A 20,453-nucleotide genomic window follows, 5' to 3' on the forward strand; every position below is an offset into this window, starting at 1 on the left:
ACCTGCTCCAAAGCGCTCAGGACCTCAGACTGGGGCGAAGGTTCACCTTCCAACAGGACAACAACCCTAAGCACACAGCCAAGACAACACAGGAATGGCTTCGGGACAAGTCTCAATGTCCTCGAGTGGCCCAGCCAGAGCCCAAACTTGAACCTGATCTAACATCTCTAGAGAGACCTGAAAATGGCTGCGCAGCGACACTCCCCATCCAACCTGACAGAGCTTGAGAGAATCTGCAGAGAGGAACAGGAGAAACTCACCAAATACAGGTGTGCCAAGCTTGTTCAACAAAGTACTGGGTAAAGAGTCTGAATACTCATGTAAATACGATATAATTTTTTTTGCAAACATTTCTAAAAACTAGTTTTTGCTTTGTTATTATAGGGTATTGTGTGTAGATTGATGAGAAAAAAACAATTGAATCCATTTTAGCATTATGGTGTAACAACAAAATGTGGAAAAAGTCAAGGGGTCTGAAAACACTGTATGCACTGCACTGTATGTTGTAGCTTAGACCCTACTTAATCTGAGGCTTTTTTTTCGCGCCCGCCATTGGTTGCGACACATACTCTTGAATACAATGTGGGCATAATTTCAATCATAGAATTTGACCTATTGTAATTTTAACTTCTAATTACTACCACAAAGATGCATGCCGGTCCACCCACCATCCAATGTCAAATTAAATGTTCATGTCTATTCTGCTATCAACCTTTCGATTATTTCAATAGGTTTCCTATGGAGGTTTGACAGTATAATTAAAACTGATATTGTAACGGTTTTCGTCTGGTGAAGGAGAAGAGGACCACGGTGCAGCGTGGTAAGTGTTCTTCATATTTTAATTGAACAAACTGAACACTACACAACATAATAACGAAGAGAAAACGAAACAGTTTTGCCAGGTGAACAGACACTAAACAGAAATTAACCACCCATAAACAAGAGTGGGAAAACGACCTACGGCTACCTAAGTATGGTTCTCAATCAGAGACAACGATTGACAGCTGCCTCTGATTGGGAACCATACCAGGCCAAACGCATAGAAATACCCAACATAGAACAAAAACATTGAATGCCCATTCCAACTCACGCCCTGACCAACCTAAAATAGAAACATACAAAAGGTCAGGACGTGACAGATATTCCCATTCAAGTTAACATTCTCTGATGCGTGGACCTCCAAACGTCCTTGTGGTATCATTTGAAGGTGAAAATGTAAATGTTATTCCCATTTTAGTCCATTTATCAGCCAAAGCATGACACCCAACCTGTATTCCTTTCCAATGATGAAGACATGGATGTCTCATGGTATGGTGGGGTATGCAAAATGGTTCAACTTTGAGCACCTTTATCTCTTGAATATTTTGACACTCTCTGAGTGAGCACTTCTACATTGGGCAAATACACTGAACACGTATTTCTCTCAAATGCTGTGCACAAATTTGTTTACATTCCTGTTAGTGAACTTTTCTCCTTTGCCAAGACAATCCATCCACCTGACAGGTGTGGCATATCAAGAAGCTGATTAAACAGCATGATCATTAGAGGTACACTTTGTGCTGGGGAAAATAAAAGGCCACTCTAAAACGTGCAGACCAGAGAAGAGACAGACAAGAGAAGAGACAGACCAGAGAAGAGACAGACCAGAGAAGAGACAGACCAGAGAAGAGACAGACCAGAGAAGAGACAGAAGAGACAGACCAGAGAAGAGACAGAAGAGTCAGACAAGAGAAGAGACAGACCAGAGAAGAGACAGAAGAGACAGACCAGAGAAGAAACAGACCAGAGAAGTGACAGACCAGAGAAGAGACAGACCAGAGAAGAGACAGACCAGAGAAGACAGACAAGAGAGAAGACAGACAAGAGAGAAGACAGACAAGAGAGAAGACAGACAAGAGAGAAGACAGACAAGAGAGAAGACAGACAAGAGAGAAGACAGACAAGAGAAGAGACAGACAAGAGAAGAGACAGACAAGAGAGTGAGAAGAGAAGAGACAGGAGAGCGAGACAGAGAGACACGACAAAAGATAACAGGAAAAGGAAGAGAAGAGAGAGATATGAACCGCATTCAGTGTACTGTAACTCACTACACCTACTTTTAGGTTTTCAATCTGGCGTTCAGTCTGAGCGTGTACCAACCTGACAGTGGCCTGAAGAGACCTCCATAGATTGTTTTGATTCCCAATTAGAGTCGGTGGTAATGGATTTAACTACACACAGCACATGGTTCCAGTTCATTTTTTGTTTGGGTAATTTTCTGGATAGACTGGTGTTCGTATTGAGTTGCACAGTCTTGGCCGGCGACTTCATTTTCCTTCAGGGCGTTGGTTTTGTGGCCTCTAATTTAGTATTTTATCTGTACAGGATATAACTCTAGTTATCAATAAAAAAAATGATAATCATTGTAATCAAAAATCCGCCTGTCAGGAAGCATACGCTTGGAACAGGTTTGACAAGGATTACAATTGAAATAAGGAAAGTTAAGGATGCTGCCCAAATAGTTGTAATTCCTCAAGTTCAAACTCTCGGTAAATTAACAACACAATAAGGCAATACAATACAATAACTGTGTTACCTCAATACCAACAACAATGGATTCAACTGCACAGGAGTCTGGCCGAGCGGTAGTGCATCTGACTCAGGCCCACATGGTGCCAGGACAATAATCTCTCCCTCAAAATCAGCAAGACGCCATGCATCGAAAGGTGCTGATTGTGGACTACAGGAAACAGCAGGGGGAGCATACCCCCATCCACACTGAAGGGGCTGTAGTGGAGTTGGTGGAGAGCTTCAAGTTCCCGGTGTCCACATCACTGAGGACTTAACGTGGTCCACACACACCAGCACAGTCCTGAAGAGGGCACAGCAGCGTCATTTCTCGCTCAGGAGGCTGAAGAAATTTGGCATGGGCCCTCTGATCCTCCAGAAGTTCTATAACTGCACCATTGAGAGCATCTTGACTGGCTGCATCATCGCCTGGTATGGCAACCTGCACCACCCTCAACCGCAAGGGGTGGTGCAGATGACCCACTACATTACTGGGACCGAGCTCCCTGTCATCCAGGACCTTTATACCAGGCCCAGAAAATTGACAAAGACTTTAGCTACCCAAGCCATGGCATGTTCTCTGTGCTACTGTCAGGCAAGTGGTACTGAGTATCAGGTCTCGGACCGAAAGTCTCCCAGACAGCTTCTATCCCAAAGCAATTAGACTGTTGAGTAGCTAATCAATGGCCACCGGACTATCTTACCTGTATAGACTACACAATACAAACTCAGCAAAAAAAGAAATGTCCTCTCACTGTCAACTACGTTTATTTTGAGCAAACTTAACATGTGTAAATATTTGTATGAACCTAACAAGATTCAACAACTGAGACATTAACTGAACAAGTTCCACAGGCATGTGACGAACATAAATGGAATTATGTGTCCCTGAACGAAGGGGGGGGGGAGTCAAATCTAAAGTAACAGTCCATGTCTGGTGTGGCCACCAGACAAGTACGGCAGTGCATCTCCTCCTCATGGACTGCACCAGATTTGTATTATTGACTGTACTTTTGTTTATCCCCTGTGTAACTCTGTTATTTGTGTCGCATTGCTTTGCTTTATCTTGGCCAGGTCGCAGTTGTAAATGAGAACTTGTTCTCAACTGGCCTACATGGTTAAATAAAAGGTGAAATTAATTTGTAATTAAAAAAATATTATTTGTTTAAAATTGCAGTTCTTGCTGTGAGATGTTATCCCACTCTTCCACCAAGGCATCTGCAACTTCCCAGACATTTCTGGAGGGAATGGCCCGAGCCCTCACCCTCTGATCCAACAGGACCCAGACATGCTCAATGGGATTGAGATCAGGGCTCTTCGCTGGCCATATCAGAACACTGACATACCTGTCTTGCAGGAAATCACACACAGAACGAGCAGTATGGCTGGTGGCATTGTCCTGCTGGAGGGTCATGTCAGGATGAGCCTGCAGGAAGGGTATCACATGAGGGAGGAGGATGTCTTTCCTTTGACAACAAGCTCAGTCCGATGATGCTGTGACACACCGCCCTAGACCATGACAAACCCTCCACCTCCAAATCGATCCCACTCCATAGTACAGGCATCGGTGTAACGATCATTCCTTCGACGATAAACGCGAATCACCCCTGGTGAGCACTTTTTGCCAGTCCTGTCTGGTCCAGCGACGGTGGGTTTGTCTCCATAGGCGATGTTATTGCCGGTGCTGTCTGGTGAGGACCTGCCTTACAACAGGCCTACAAGCCTCTCTAAGCCTATTGCGGACAGTCTGAACACTGATGGAGGGATTGTGCGTTCCTGGTGCAACTCGGGCAGTTGTTGTTGCCATCCTGTACCTGTCCCGCAGGTGTGATGTTCGGATGTACCGATCCTGTGCAGGTGTTGTTACACGTGGTCTGCCACTGCGAGGACGATCAGCTGTCCGCCCTGTCTCTCTGTAGTGCTGTCTTAGGCGTCTCACAGTATGGACATTGCAATTTATTGCCCTGGCCACATCTGCAGTCCTCATGCCTCCTTGCAGCATGCCTAAGGCACGTTCACGCATATGAGCAGGGAACCCTGGGCCTTTCTTTTGGTGTTTTTCAGAGTCGGTAGAAAGGGCTCTTTAGTGTCCTAAGTTTTCATAACTGTGACCTCAATTGCCTACCGTCTGTAAGCTGTTAGTGTCTTAACGACCGTTCCACAGGTGCATGTTAAATAATTGTTTATGGATAATTGAACAAGCTTGGAAAACAGTGTTTAAACCCTCTTCAAGGAAGATCTGTGAAGTTATTTTAATTTCCTGAAAAAGGGATGTTTCTTATTTTTGCTGGGTTTATACAAATGTATGTGGACACCCCTTCAAATGAGTGGATTCGGCCAAACTGCCTCTGGAAGCAACGTCAGCACAATAACTGTTCATTAGGTGCTTCATGAAATGGGTTTCCATGGTCGAGCAGCCGCACACAAGCCTAAGATCACCATGCGCAATGCCAGCCGAGGCTGGAGTGTTGTAAAGCTCGCCGACATTGGACTCTAGAGCAGTGGAAACGCATTCTCTGGAGTGATGAAACAAACTTCACCATCTGGCAGTTTGATTGACGAATCTGGGTTGGCGAATGCCAGGAGAACGCTACCTGCCCCAATGCATAGTGCTGACTGTAAAGTTTGGTGGAGGAAAAATAATGGTCTGGGGATGTTTTTCATGGTTCAGGCTCCATAGTTCCAGTGAAGGCAAATCTTAACACTACAGCATACAAAGACATTCTAGACGATTCTGTGCTTCCAACTTCGTGACAACAGTTTGGGGAAGGCCCTTTCCTGTTTCAGCATGACAATGCCCCCGTGCAAAAAGCGTTGTCCATACAGAATTGGTTTGTCGAGATCGATGTAGAAGAACTTGACTGGCCTGAACAGAGCCGTGGTCTCAACCCCATCGAACACTTTTGGGATGAATTGGAACGCAGACTGCGAGCCAGGTCTAATCGCCCGACATCAGTGCCTGACCTCACTAATGCGCTTTCGGCTGAATGGAATCAAGTCCCTGCAGCAATGTTCCAGCATCTAGTGGAAAGCCTTCCCAGAAGAGTGGAGGCTGTTGTAGCAGCAAAGGAGGGAGCAATCCCATATTAATGCCCATGATTTCTGAACGAGATGTTTTATTTATCTAACTGCATCGTTGCGAAAGAGCTTTCAAGTAAGCATTTCACTGTAAAGCCTACACCATTTGTAGTGGGCTCATGCGATGCGAAAACGTTCCTCAAAGTCTAGCCTATAGGAATGTTGGGCCAGCAAGATCAAATCCCTGAGCCGACAAGGTAAAAATCTGTCTTTCTGCCCTTCAGCAAGGCAGTTAACCCTCAACAACAACTGCTCTCCGGACGTCGATGATGTGGATGTCGATTAAGGCAGCCTCTGCACCTCTCTGATTCAAAAGGGTTGGGTTAAATGCGGAAGACATATTTCGGTTGAATGCATTCAGTTGTGCGACTGACTAGGTATATCCCCTTTCATTTGACTTCATATACCAGTGTCCTAGTTTGTCCAGATGGTTGCAGGGGGCAGGTAATATCAAGTGAACAGGAAACGCATGTCAAACTCCTCAAGACGTATGGAACATTATTCAGACTGAAGTGGTCTCCTATGCACTGTCATCTCTCAAGTTTATGTTAAAGGTGTGTGTATCATCCATTCCAATCACCTATATCCTTTTCCACATGCTCCCTTAACCACCCTCTCTTGTGTGTGTGTGTGTGTGTGTGTGTGTGTGTGTGTGTGTGTGTGTGTGTGTGTGTGTGTGTGTGTGTGTGTGTGTGTGTGTGTGTGTGTGTGCGTATGAATGTATACATGCATATATTTTTTTGTCTTTGAATGTGTGTGTCCCGTGTGTGTGTGCGTCCCTGCGTAAGCCCATGTGTATATTTGTTTGTTTGTGTGTGTATATGAGTGTGTGTGTCAGCGCCCCCCTCAAAAGTGTGTACCTGTAGCCTTTCCCACCAGGTGTCTCGGATGATGTCCCTCCTCTCTGGGACCAGCTTGTACTGGATGACCTCTTCCAGCTCCGACAGCATCTGACACGACACCATGGCCTGCACAACAACAGCAACACTCAATCACTGTACAGCACCCCCTCATCTGGTAGCACTTCCTTTCAAGGCACTACATAACGACAACATTACTCATTCATAAGCTGCTCATATTTAATGGAGAACCACAGGTTGGTGTGAGGTGATACAGGAACATGAATGCTGTCATAATGGCAGTTTCAGTAAGTATTACTTATTGCATTTGAGTGTGTATGTAGTACTTTTCCCACCAGGTGCTCAAAGTGTATTTACAGTAAATACATTGTTTCCAGTAAATGCATAATTGTAGGGCTACCTGACTAAACAAACCTTTACTTTAGTCTTTTATCTGTATGTGGTGGAATATTACAAATATTACCAAGATTTATTACCGGGCAGTTAAAATGGACGCAAATTGACCATAAAGTTATATGGGCAAATGTTCCTGTGAAACATAATACTGATAATAATAATTTGGTCGGTGCTTATATTTGTCCTCATTAGTAGAGTGACGTTCTTACCCCATATGCTCTGCTGTAACTCTCTCCAGCCATGGCTGTCAGCTCCGCATCCAATAGATCTCTGGCCTTGTCGATACACTGGAATAACACACACGTTTGTACACACGCACACACACAAAAATGACTTTTTGGTTACCAACAGGGAAATGGAGAGCTTCATACAGAAAGCAAAGTAAAGTCACAGACAGTATTAAACTTAAAGCAAATAAAAGTGAAGGATCAATCGGTGAGGTTGATAGGTGAACATATGTCATCCACATGTCTGCTTCTCAGTCTCTCTCTCTTTCCCTCTCCATCACTCCCACCCTACAGTAAGAGTCAAATGGGACCATTTCCTTAGTAAAGACAAGGGACTCAAACTCAGAACATCCCGTGAGGGTTAGGGTTAACCATCCCCAAATGGCACCCTATTCCCTTCATGGTGCACTACTTGTGAGCAGAGCCTCATGTACAGCATTTAGAAAATAGGATGCAATTTGAGCTTCAGATGTAGACTCTAGTTCCCCAAATCACTCCAACCCATACTTGTGTCAACTCTGGGCACTTCTACCCAGACAAAACCAATGGGTTTGGACTTAACCCAATTCATACAACAACCAGCCTCTTAGGGGTGGGCGGTATACCGTGTTTTACTATATACATTGGCATTTATGCACGGACTGGTTTGGGTTTTTACTTTACCTTCTATAATGGTATTTGAATGTTTGGTTTGTTAAATGTGATACGCCGTGTGTAATGTCCATTTTTACTCCGCTACTTGAGTCATCCCTTTCCGCGCCGCTTTCCACACAGACCTAGTCCCACCTCGTCACTCAAGGAGTACATTTGTTGTTGCTTGACCACTAGACACTTTCGTTCAGTCTGCATGCTCAATGCAGCACATGCAAAAATGTTGATGACAACGATGTTGTTTCCACTTTGATCATAATATAAATCCACAAGCGTTCTATAATTACAATATTAGTTTGTGTTTCTTACAGCTGCAAACAGCTTGTTTGTATTTTCTTAAGTTAAGCTAAATGGTGTTAGCCTCTAATGCTAATCGCTAGTTAGCTGACTAGCTAATAAAAGTACTGAGTCAGAGCAAACGTAGCTAGCTTATACAGCGTGATACCAGTATGGTGGAGGCTTAAATCAGCATGATGTTTGTGCAACAGTGACCGTCTTCTAAATCAAAGAGGAATAGGAGAAGCATGAATATGTTGGCTATATGAATAAAGATTTAATGTAGCCAAAGATTATAGGGTCCCCTGGGGAAACACTGACCACCACTGATTCCTACCCTGTCAAAATAACTCGTCCATGGCATTTTCATTCGTTGTCATGTCAAACACTATTCAAAGTGCCCACTATTATTTATATTCTAACTGTGGAATTATAATAAACATTCTATTTCCATGATTCCAAAAGTTCACCCAAGTGTTTTAATCAACATTTAGTTAAAAAATAAGTATATTTGCTAACATCTTGGCAGTGTGGAAATTATCTCAAATGAGTGCAGGAAATGCAGAAATTGATGGAAGTGCAGGAAATTATTTTAGGTTGAAGTTAAATTGAACAGTATAAAACAATCCGAATGGAGAAAGACCCATTGAAATAATGTGTAATATATGTGTTGACACCCTATGTTCACGCACTACTCATAAAGCAAATTTAGAACTTTCATTAATCAAAATCATACACCAGTGAGTCATGGAATAGTACACCAGTGAGTCATGGAATAGTACACCAGTGAGTCATGGAATAGTACACCAGTGAGTCATGGAATAGTACACCAGTGAGTCATGGAATAGTACACCAGTGAGTCCTGGAATAGTACACCAGTGAGTCATGGAATAGTACACCAGTGAGTCATGGAATAGTACACCAGTGAGTCATGGAATAGTACACCAGTGAGTCATGGAATAGTACACCAGTGAGTCATGGAATAGCACACCAGTGAGTCATGGAATAGTACACCAGTGAGTCCTGGAATAGTACACCAGTGACTCATGGAATAGTACACCAGTGAGTCCTGGAATAGTACACCAGTGAGTCCTGGAATAGTACACCAGTGACTCATGGAATAGTACACCAGTGAGTCATGGAATAGTACACCAGTGAGTCATCGAATAGCACACCAGTGAGTCATGGAATAGTACACCAGTGAGTCCTGGAATAGCACACCAGTGAGTCCTGGAATAGCACACCAGTGAGTCATGGAATAGCACACCAGTGAGTCCTGGAATAGCACACCAGTGAGTCCTGGAATAGCACACCAGTGAGTCCTGGAATAGCACACCAGTGAGTCCTGGAATAGCACACCAGTGAGTCCTGGAATAGCACACCAGTGAGTCCTGGAATAGCACACCAGTGAGTCCTGGAATAGCACACCAGTGAGTCATGGAATAGCACACCAGTGAGTCATGGAATAGTACACCAGTGAGTCCTGGAATAGTACACCAGTGAGTCATGGAATAGCACACCAGTGAGTCCTGGAATAGCACACCAGTGAGTCATGGAATAGTACACCAGTGAGTCCTGGAATAGTACACCCTATTTTGCCTTGTCAACACAGACACATTGAGTTACTTTGATTACGCCAGCCACCCGGCTTGTTAACACAAAATGAAGCAATTATGGGCAGTCAAATGAACTGCTGAGGACTTGCACTCTAACAGTTATGTAATAGTCGTTGCCAAATCTCATTACTCTTCCACAAAGCATCCCTGCTACGTTTTGACTTGGTATTAAGTGGACATACAAAACATTCAGTGAGAGAGGGAGAGAGAGTAAGAGAAATAGAGAGAGCTGTATCAAACGAGTGACAAAGAAAACAAAGAGATCTTTTTGGAAGGCTGTATTCTGTATACAGTCATTACCCAGGGCTAGAGACAGATGAGGGAGGACAAGAGGCTTTTCCAACACAGCTGTTGCAGCATGCCTAGAAGCAATTATGATTGGGGGGGGGGGGGTTATTGCGTGCCAAAATGCCTGACAGGCATGCACAACATAGAGGTGGATGGATGGGCCCCTGAGATCAGGCCACAATTAGACTGGTTATTTAGCAACTTGGTATTCAAAGTCCTTTTTAGATATAGATAGTACCAGTCAAAAGTTTAGACACACCTACTCATTCAAGGGATTTTCTTTATTTTTACTATTTTCTACATTGTAGAATAACAGTGGAGACATCAAAACTATGAAATAACATATGGAATCATGTAGTAACCAAAAGTGTTAAACATAACTAAATATATTTTACATTTGAGATTCTTCAAAGTAGCCACCCTTGATGACAGCTTTGCACACTCTTGGCATTAATAAGCAAAGAGAAACTAAGGTCCATTATTACTTTAAGACATGAAGGTCAGTCAATACAGAACATTTCAAGAACTTTGAAAGTTTCGTCAAGTGCAGTCGCAAAAATCATCAAGCTCTATGATGAAACTGGCTCTCATGAGGACCGCCACAGGAAAGGAAGAACCAGAGTTACCTCTGCTGCAGAGGATACGTTCATTAGAGTTACCAGCCTCAGACATTGCAGCCCAAATAAATGCAGTAACAGACACATGTCAACATCAACTGTTCTGAGGAGACTGCGTGAATCAGTCCTTCATGGTCGAATTGCTGCAAAGAAACCACTCAAGGAGGCGCCAGGGTAGCCTAGTGGTTAGAGTGTTGGACTAGTAACCGAAAGGTTGCAAGTTCAAATCACAGAGCTGACAAGGTACGAATCTGTCGTTCTGCCCCTGAACAGGCAGTTAACCCACTGTTCCTAGGCCGTCATTGAAAATAAGAATTTGTTCTTAACTGACTTGCCTAGTTAAATAAAGGTAAAATAAATAAAAATTAAATAAGGACACCAATAAGAAGAAGAGACTTGCTTGGGCCAAGAAACACGAGCAATGGACATTAGACTGGTGGAAATCTGTCCTTTGGTCTGATGTGTCCAAATTTGAGATTTTTTTTGTGAGACGCAGAGAAGGTGAACGGATGATCTCCACGTGTGGTTCCCAATGTGCTTTGCTGGTGACACTGTCAGTGATTTATTTAGAATTCAAGGCACACTTAACCAGCATTCTGCAGTGATATGCCATCCCATTGGTTTGCGCTTAGTGGGACTATAATTTGTTTTTCAACAGGACAATGACCCTCCAGGCTGTAAGGGCTACTTGGCCAAGGAGAGTGACGGTGCATCCGATAACCTGGCCTCAACAATCACCCGACAACCCAACTGAGATGGTTTGAGATGAGTTGGACCGCAGAGTGAAGGGAAAGCAGCCAACAAGAGCTCAGCATATGTGGGAACTCCTTCAAGACTGTTGGAAAAGCATTCCAGGTGAAGCTGGTTGAGAGAATACCAAGAGTGTGCAAAGCTGTCATCAAGGCATAGGGTGGCTACTTCGAAGAATCTCAAATATAAAATATACTTTGATTTGTCTAACACTTTTTTGGTTACTACATGATTCAATATGTGTTATTTCATAGTTTTGATGTCTTTACTATTATTACTACTAAAGAAAAACCCTGGAATGTGTCCAAACATTTGGCCTGTACAGTATACAGTCGTGGCCAAAAGTTTTGAGAATGACACAAATATTAATTTCCACAAAGTCTGCTGCCTCAGTTTGTATGATGGCAATTTGCATATACTTAAGAATTTTATGAAGAGTGATCAGATGAATTGCAATTAATTGCAAAGTCCCTCTTTATCATGCAAATGAACTGAATCCCCCAAAAACATTTCCACTGCATTTCAGCCCTGCCACAAAAGGACCGGCTGACATCATGTCAGTGATTCTCTCGTTAACACAGGTGTGAGTGTTGACGAGGACAAGGCTGGAGATCACTCTGTCATGCTGATTGAGTTCGAATAACAGACTGAAGCTTCAAAAGGAGGGTGGTGCTTGGAATTATTGTTCTTCCTCTGTCAACCATGGTTACCTGCCAGGAAACACGTGCCGTCATCATTGCTTTGCACAAAAAGGGCTTCACAGGCAAGGATATTGCTGCCAGTAAGATTGCACCTAAATCAACCATTTATTTGATCATCAAGAACTTCAAGGAGAGCGGTTCAATTGTTGTGAAGAAGGATTCAGGGCGCCCAAGAAAGTCCAGCAAGCGCCAGGCAGTCTCCTAAAGTTGATTCAGCTGCGGGATTCGGGGCACCACCAGTACAGAGCTTGCTCAGGAATCGTAGCAGGCAGGTGTGAGTGCATCTGCACGCACAGTGAGGCGAAGACTTTTGGAGGATGGCCTGGTGTCAAAAAGGGCAGCAAATAAGCCACTTCTCTCCAGGAAAAACAGGGACAGACTGATATTCTGCAAAAGGTACAGGGATTGGACTGCTGAGGACTGGGGTAAAGTCATTTTCTCTGACGAATCCCCTTTCCGATTGTTTGGGGCATCCAAAAAAAAGCTTGTCCGGAGAAGACAAGGTGAGCGCTACCATCAGTCCTGTGTCATGCCAACAGTAAAGCATCCTGAGACCATTCATGTGTGGGGTTGCTTCTCAGCCAAGGGAGTGGGCTCACTCACAATTTTGCCTAAGAACACAGCCATGAATAAAGAATGGTACCAACACATCCTCCAAGAGCAACTTCTCCCAACCATCCAGGAACAGTTTGGTGACAAACAATGCCTTTTCCAGCATGACGGAGCACCTTGCCATAAGGAAAAAGTGATAACTAAGTGGCTCGGGGAACAAAACATAGATATTTTGGGTCCATGGCCAGGAAACTCCTCAGACCTTAATCCCATTGAGAACTTGTGGTCACCTCAAGAGGCGAGTGGACAAACAAGACCCCACAAATTCTGACATACTCCAAGCATTGATTTATGCAAGAATGGGCTGCCATCAGTCAGGATGTGGCCCAGAAGTTAACTGACCGCATGCCAGGGCGGATTGCAGAGGTCTTGAAAAAGAAGGGTCAACAGTGCAAATATTGACTCTTTGCATCAACTTCACGTAATTGTCAATAAAAGCCTTAGACACGTATGAAATGCTTGTAATTATACTTCAGTATTCCATAGTACCATCTGACAAAAATATCTGAAGACACTGAAGCAGCAAACTTTGTGAAAATTAATATTTGTGTCATTCTCAAAACCTTTGGCCACGACTGTATAGAAAAAATGAAGAACAAAAATGATTGCATGGGATAATATACAAATGTGTTTGTGAAAGATAATTTGAGAAAAAAAATGTTTTACATTTGTTTATTAGTTTCTTTTCATTTTGAGAAGAGATCAACATTTAATGAATTGGTTATTTGTTGATCTAAAAATCTATATTGACCAATTTGAAGGTTTGGTCATTAGATTTGGGGTGGGGTTGCAAGAAATGATTGCCAAAAAAATGGGGTCCCCAGAAATTCTAGCGGGAAAAGATTGGGTCCCCGTTGAAAAAGTTTGAATACCGCTGCCTTAGACGTACTGTAATTTTAATGGTAGTGTGGCTATAGCATTGTATTCTGTATTCTGTAAAAACAGGTGCCATGACAAATCAACAGGACCTCTTTTATCGATCATACGAAAGCCAGAAGACGAGGACAAGGAAAACCATTGTTTTAAGAGGAGTGCACCAGGCGGTTTCCAAATCATGTGACTTTCGGCAACATGGTCTGTGGTACACTCTACATTACCAAAAGTATGTGGACACCTGCTCGACGAACTCTATCTCTGGAGATTGCATGGCTGTGTGCTCAATTTTATTCACTTGTCAGCAACGGGTGTGGCTGAAATAGCCAAATCCACTAATATGAAGGGTGTCCACATACCTTTGTATATATCATGGCTATATTGGCGCTGTAAATGGTCGTTGTTAGGGAAAGCAATATTGTTGTGTCTAACGGGAACACTGTAGGAACAGACAAATAATTTCCGCTGATTTACAACATTGACGTATGACTTCTCAGGCAGATGCATGCTCTCAACCTCCCAGTACACATCACTACTACCCCAAAGAAAGTCGCAAAGTACAACCGTCTGTAATCGAAAGACTTAAGAGCAAGGATTACCAAGCATATCCGGAAGACAACTGAGCTCATGTTGACATTTAGGCTTTAACCTTTTCCCCATATGGTTTTCATTCAGCCTCATTCAATGAGAACAGGCTCATCGTCAGATAATCACCCTTTTCCCTTTTCAGTGGCAGGAAACCTATTGGTCACACCTGGAGTTAATCAGAATTAGATGGGAGACAAAGGCTCGGGGGGCACGCAGGGGTGAGTGTCTCTGGGTAAAAGAGTGACTGGCAGGATGGGTCTACAGAGGTAGGAGGAACACAGGTGTGCACCGATGTCAGCGGTCGATCCAGACCATCCACTGTCATCTAGCCTGGATGGATCGACCCCCAGAGACCATGAGCTCATTGCAGACTCCATCGCTCATCCCACAAGGAAGCTCATCTTATGGGACAGACTTTGTTGATACCTTACTTCTTTATTTTGCTGCACGGTTTAAGTTACGATGATTTACGATTGGGAGTTACCTAATGATTCCACACCAAGGAAGTGCCACATGTTAAAATAAAAAGCTGTTGGATGTTTTATTCCTTCAATTTAAGGAAGAATTGAACAAATGGAATTCTTGCTGGAGCATTTGTGTGGTCATTGTTATATGTATAGTGAACAAAAATTGAAACGCAACATGTAAAGTGTTGGTCCCATGTTTCATGCAATTAAATAAAAGATGCCGGAAATGTTCCATATTCACGAAAAACGTATTTCTCTCAAATTTGTTTACATCCCTGTTAATTTCTCCTTTGCCAAGATAATTAAACAGGTGCACCTTGTGCTGGGGACAATAAAAAGCCACTCTAAAATGTGAAGTTTTGAAACACAACACGATGCCACCGATGTCTCAAGTTTTGAGGGATGTGCAATTGGCATGCTGACTGCTGGAATGTCCACCAGAGCTGTTGCCAGAGAATTGAATGTTAATTTCTCTACCATAAGCTGCATCCAACGTCGTTTTAGAGTATTTGGCAGTACGTCCAACCGGCCTCACAACCGCAGACCACCTGTATGGCGTCGTGTGGGCAGCCCCAAGTCGCAAGGATCTGTACACAATTCCTGGAAGCTGAAAATGTCCAAGTTCTTCCATGGCCTGCATACTCACCAGACATGCTCACCATTGAGCATGTTTGGGATGTTCTGGATTGACAACATTTTCCAGTTCCTGCCATATCCAGCAACTTTGCACAGCCACTGAAGAGGAGTGGGACAACATTCCAAAGGCCACAATCAACAACAAATGGTGGTCACACCGGATACTGAATGGTTTTCTGATCCACGTCCCTAACCATTTTTTTTTTACAGTATCTGTGACCAACAGATGCATATCTGTATTCCCAGCCATGTGAAATCCATAGATAAGGACCTAATGAATTTACTTTAATTGACTGACTTCCTTATATGAACTGTTACTCAGTAAAATCTTTGAAATTAATGCATTTATATTTTTGTTCAGTATATTTTATACATTAATGGAAAAGGCTGTACATTTTTTTTTTTACCTTTTCACACCTTGCTATAAAATCTGCAAATATGCCTGGCCAGCATCATTTAGGCAAATGTAAAACCTACATGAAAAACTATTGACCTGTTGGGTAATCCTGGGTTCGCATATGCCAAGTATGTGTTTCACTTACTATTACCCCCACCTAAAGCAATGTTGCCTCTATTGACTTCAATTAAAAAATATTGGCGTTTGATCACTTTCATGTTACTTTGCCAAGCATTTTAATACATTTATTTTACACCCTGTCTAGGGGAAACAATGGATGCTGATGTCTCTCACCTGCTGAGCCAATGAGAAGAGGTCCTGATGCAGAGCGAGCACGGCCCTGTAGAAGGCTCCATCGTGTGTGTCCCTGGGGATCATACATGTATACTCCTCCATGCTGTCCCAGTGGCCTGCACACACACACACACACACAAACGTGGATTTCGACTCGTCGTTACCACATATGTGATGTACAAATGGACTCGCAATGACAATGAATGAGCATCATGCTCTCTCCCTCTGTGTTAAGACATTTGACTGCAACCACAGCGTACACACACACACACACACACACACACACACACACACACACACACACACACACACACACACACACACACACACACACACACACACACACACACACACACACACACACACACACACACACACACACACACACAGTGTGGTTGTACTCCCACCACATGAAAGCCCAATGTGGTGTAATATAAAAATGTCTGTTTCCTCAAAACATTAATAAAAGTCTGAACCCAGTGCTAAGGGTTCAATTATAGCGACGTATTTATAAGTCCTAATATCAGCCAGATATGTAATGAATCAAGAAAAAACAATACATCATAATTATTATAATTTAAGGCTGTAATATGTAATTTTTTGGGTGACCCCGACCAAATTCACAGACATTTGAGTTTTAGATATGTAATTCTAATTGAAAGTAAGTCTAAGAAGCGGCAGATCTGTTCTATGTTCTATAAGTCTTTTACTTTTGGGTTTGGTACACCACAGCTGATAACATTATTCAAACAGCTGAAAACACTATTTTTTTGTTATGGAAAAGATATTTCACAGCGGTATAGATGGGAAAATGATTCTCTACACTAAACTTGCTTGTTTTGTCACAAATTGAAATTAGGCGAACTATTAGAATTTTAGCAACCAGGAAATGAATACTTATGTTTCCTCAGAGTGCAGTCAGTGTTTGGGCATTTATGGGGTACATGGGGGCCAGTGGCTGAGTACTGTGTTGGGATACAGATCAGGTTCTAATGTAATGAAGCCATATGCTTCCTGGGCTCCATAAACAGTATGCGTGGTCTTGATCAGAAAATAGACTGGTGTAATAAGCTGAGGTATTTTTCTACACCATAGAACATTATGATATGGTTACTTATGTGTGGATGCATTCCCATCTGGATGGTCGAGCTGTCGCTGTTATCATTACGTCTTGGCTTCAGTTCCAGCCAGTCAAATAAAATGGAAGACCGCTTCCTGTATAGCGCTCCCAGAAGAGCTCTGTGGCAGAGGTTTGGCAAACAACATTGCATTCTGAAATGTGTCCACTGTTCTTATGTACCAATTGCTTTTTGAATGTACAGGCATCTGCATATTAAATTATGTCAATTTGTTGCTGGTCATTTGCACAATAACTGCTCTTTAGTTTTTCAATACTCTAACCGGTCTCATCATTTACTGCATCTTATATCTGCTGTGTGGTTGTCACTGTTTTTAATGTTGTTTTTATTGTTGTAACCCTGACTTCACTACACAATTGGGACAATACAACTATTGATTGATTGAATGTATTAGCTGTATTGAATTTCATCAATTACATTATTGTGACTTCAGTATATCAAATACAGGAAAATACAATCTGTACATGGTACCTTCATACACCGTTATCTATAAAATAGGTCTGCTTTGGTCAAACCATTTTATAATAGGTTTGTAATAGTTATTGGATTGAATTATTCATGTAGTCATAAAGCAATATGATTGCTAGAGTAATTTGAAGCATTTTGTAACAAGGCTGATGCAGGGTTGAGTGAGAGCTCTTACCTAGACCCCAGGCTGCAGCGGCTGCCATCCGTGCCATCTTGGCCTGCGTATCCTCAGTGACCAGAGTCCACTCCTCACAGCACTGCTGGTGCAACTGGCCCCTGTGCAATGAAAATCATTTAAAAAAATAGTGAATTCTTTGCTACATATTTTTGTTTGTGGACCCACTATATTTTTGGCGACTGAACCCTGATACGCACACACGCAAACACGCTTTAGGCAAAGTTAAGTGACAAAACATTTTAGAGGCCATCCTCTTGGCGACAGACACAAAATGTTGCTAATTTCCTGCAATTGTACACATTTTGTCATGGTGCTGAGAGAAATTGTGAAATTTTAAAGCAAATTTCCTGCAATTCCAGGAAAAGTTAGGCCATGTATTATATAATGTATAACATAATGTATAACATAATCAATGCCATAACACTTTTGGAATTTTAGATTCTAGATATGGTGGTTGTTCTTCTCAAAGACGATCTTATTAAAAAATATATAGCTTAGTGGATTCATTTTACACCGATTTTGGGTTATTTTATTTTTTACATATTTTTGGTAGCGGCGGCCCGTCGCTACTAAATTAATATAGGGGAAACACTGAAAGACAAGACTCGGCTAAGTGTCAAATGAAATGTAATCTTTACACTAGAATGTTTCCATTTTCCACCACCAAACCCCATTTGATTTGTTCATTGACCAGTAAAGCCCGCGGGACTGGCACGGGATGAAAAGAGAAGGGGACAGAGCTGAATAATGGATGCTCAGCTTCACTGAAAACTTGGCTGAGTCTACCTTTTTTTATTCCCTGGTAAACATGATCCAGCCAGCCTGTGACCACGGTCCTGATCATATCAGATATCACTGTCAACAAACTAATACTAAATGTTCTCTTCGATTGGAACTCAACCGGGACAAAACGTACAACCAGTACTGCGTGTGACCGCGTGTCTTCACCCTGCTCCATATGGGTGGAACCCTCAGCGCAGGCGCACGTTTGCAGGGGGAAGAACATTGGATGAGTGTGGCAACAGATTAGATGGGGTGAGTCAGACAGGTTTGTGTCTGGTAGATATGAAGTGTTTCCCAGCATAATGCATAATAATAGGGGGGTTAGAACACCACAAAGCCCCAGTGTGCTACAGCCCTGCGTGTCTCACGTAGCATAACGCGCCGTTGTCAAGGGCATAACGGAAAGTGCTACGGCTATCGGATGACTCAGCAGCCAGTCACTCAACTCAATGGAGGTAAATTCCACCTGAAATTAATCTAAACATAAATAGAGGGAAATTGAAGACAGACATTATTACTTGGTACTTTGTTTTGGTATAGAGCGGAGTGTGGGCACAAATGCCTGATCATTCATTTAGTCTGTGGTAACCTTGCCAAACAGTAAAGGAACATGGAAATAGAATAAAACTAGCAAAAAGCATGAATTGATGCCCACCCAAAAAAGCTCCAGAGGTGCTGACTAACGGTATAGTAAACTTATGAAAAATAAAGAACGTTGCACACTCTACTCCCAATGATGGATAATACACCAACAGTGCCTTCTTCAGGGTTTACCTTAAATTTTTTTTGAATAAACACTAAACACTGTATTGAGAGAGACAGTCAGGCTATGCTTTGCATTGAATAGGCAATTGTGATCATCTTAAAAGTAGGTTGGAGCCCTTTTGGGTAACTTATTTATTTTGAATGAGCTGATGACGCGGACGCTACTCTACAGGACTGTTTTGCTAGTGCAGACTGGAATATGTTCCAGGATTCATCCAATGGCATTGAGGAGTATACCACCTCAGTCATCGGCTTCATCAATAAGTGCATCGACGACGTCGTCCCCACAGTGACCGTACGTACATATCCCAACCATGGAGCTAAAAGCTGCCGGTTTCAGGGAGAGGGACACTAATCCAGACGCTTATAAGAAATCCAGCTATGCCCTCAGAAGATCAATCAAACAAGCAAAGCATCAATACAGGATTAAAATTGTATTCTACTACACCGGCTCTGACGCTCGTCGGATGTGGCAGGGCTTGAAAACTATTACGGACTACAAAGGGAAACCCACATGCGAGCTGCCCAGTGACGCAAGACAACCAGACGAGCTGAATGCCTTTAATGCTCACAGATCCTCAAAAAGTTCTACAGCCGCACCATCGAGAGCATCCTGACCGGTTGCATCACCGCCTGGTATAACAACTGCTCTGCATCTGACCTTAAGGTGATACAGAGGGAAGTACATACGGCCCAGTACATCACTGGGGCCAAGCTTCCTGCCATCCAGGACCTATATAATAGGCGGTGTCAGAGGAAAACCCATAAAATCATCAGAGACTTCAGTCACCCAAGTCATAGACTGTTTTCTCTGCTACCGCACGGCAAGCAGTACCGGAATGCCAAGTCTAGGACCAAAGGGCTCTTTAACAGCTTCTACCCCCAAGCCATAATAAGACTGCTGTACAATTAATCAAATGGCCACCGGACTATTTACATTAACCCCCCTCCATTTGTTTTGTACTCTGCTGCTACTCGCTGTTTATTATCTATGCATAGTCACTTCGCCCATACCTACACGTACAAATTACCTCAACTAACCTGTACCCCTGCACACGGACTCGGTACCGGTACCCCTTGTATATGTTATTGTACTGTGTTACTTGTAATTATTTTTTTACTTTAGTTTATTTGACAAATATTTTCTTGACTCTTCTTGAACTGCTGTTGGTTAAGGGCTTGTAAGTAAGCATTTCACGGTAAGGTCTACACTCGTTGTATTCGGTGGATGTGACAAATAAAGTTG

General features: G+C 42.8%; 1 protein-coding gene across 2 annotated transcripts in view; it reads right to left on the reverse strand.

Annotated features, from left to right (window-relative positions):
• Positions 1–20,453, reverse strand: part of mtor (mechanistic target of rapamycin kinase) — a 128,113-nt gene that overhangs the window by 25,565 nt on the left and 82,095 nt on the right. For both annotated transcript variants that reach the window (XM_020506199.2, XM_020506200.2), the window contains exons 31-34: positions 17,657–17,757; positions 15,875–15,990; positions 7,091–7,168; positions 6,486–6,593 (exon numbers count right to left, since the gene is read on the reverse strand). In XM_020506199.2, the coding sequence (XP_020361788.1) occupies positions 6,486–6,593; positions 7,091–7,168; positions 15,875–15,990; positions 17,657–17,757 (403 nt within the window). The remainder of the gene's footprint in view (positions 1–6,485; positions 6,594–7,090; positions 7,169–15,874; positions 15,991–17,656; positions 17,758–20,453) is intronic.

This window comes from Oncorhynchus kisutch, linkage group LG17, assembly GCF_002021735.2.
Source record: "Oncorhynchus kisutch isolate 150728-3 linkage group LG17, Okis_V2, whole genome shotgun sequence".
Lineage (NCBI taxonomy): Eukaryota > Metazoa > Chordata > Actinopteri > Salmoniformes > Salmonidae > Oncorhynchus > Oncorhynchus kisutch.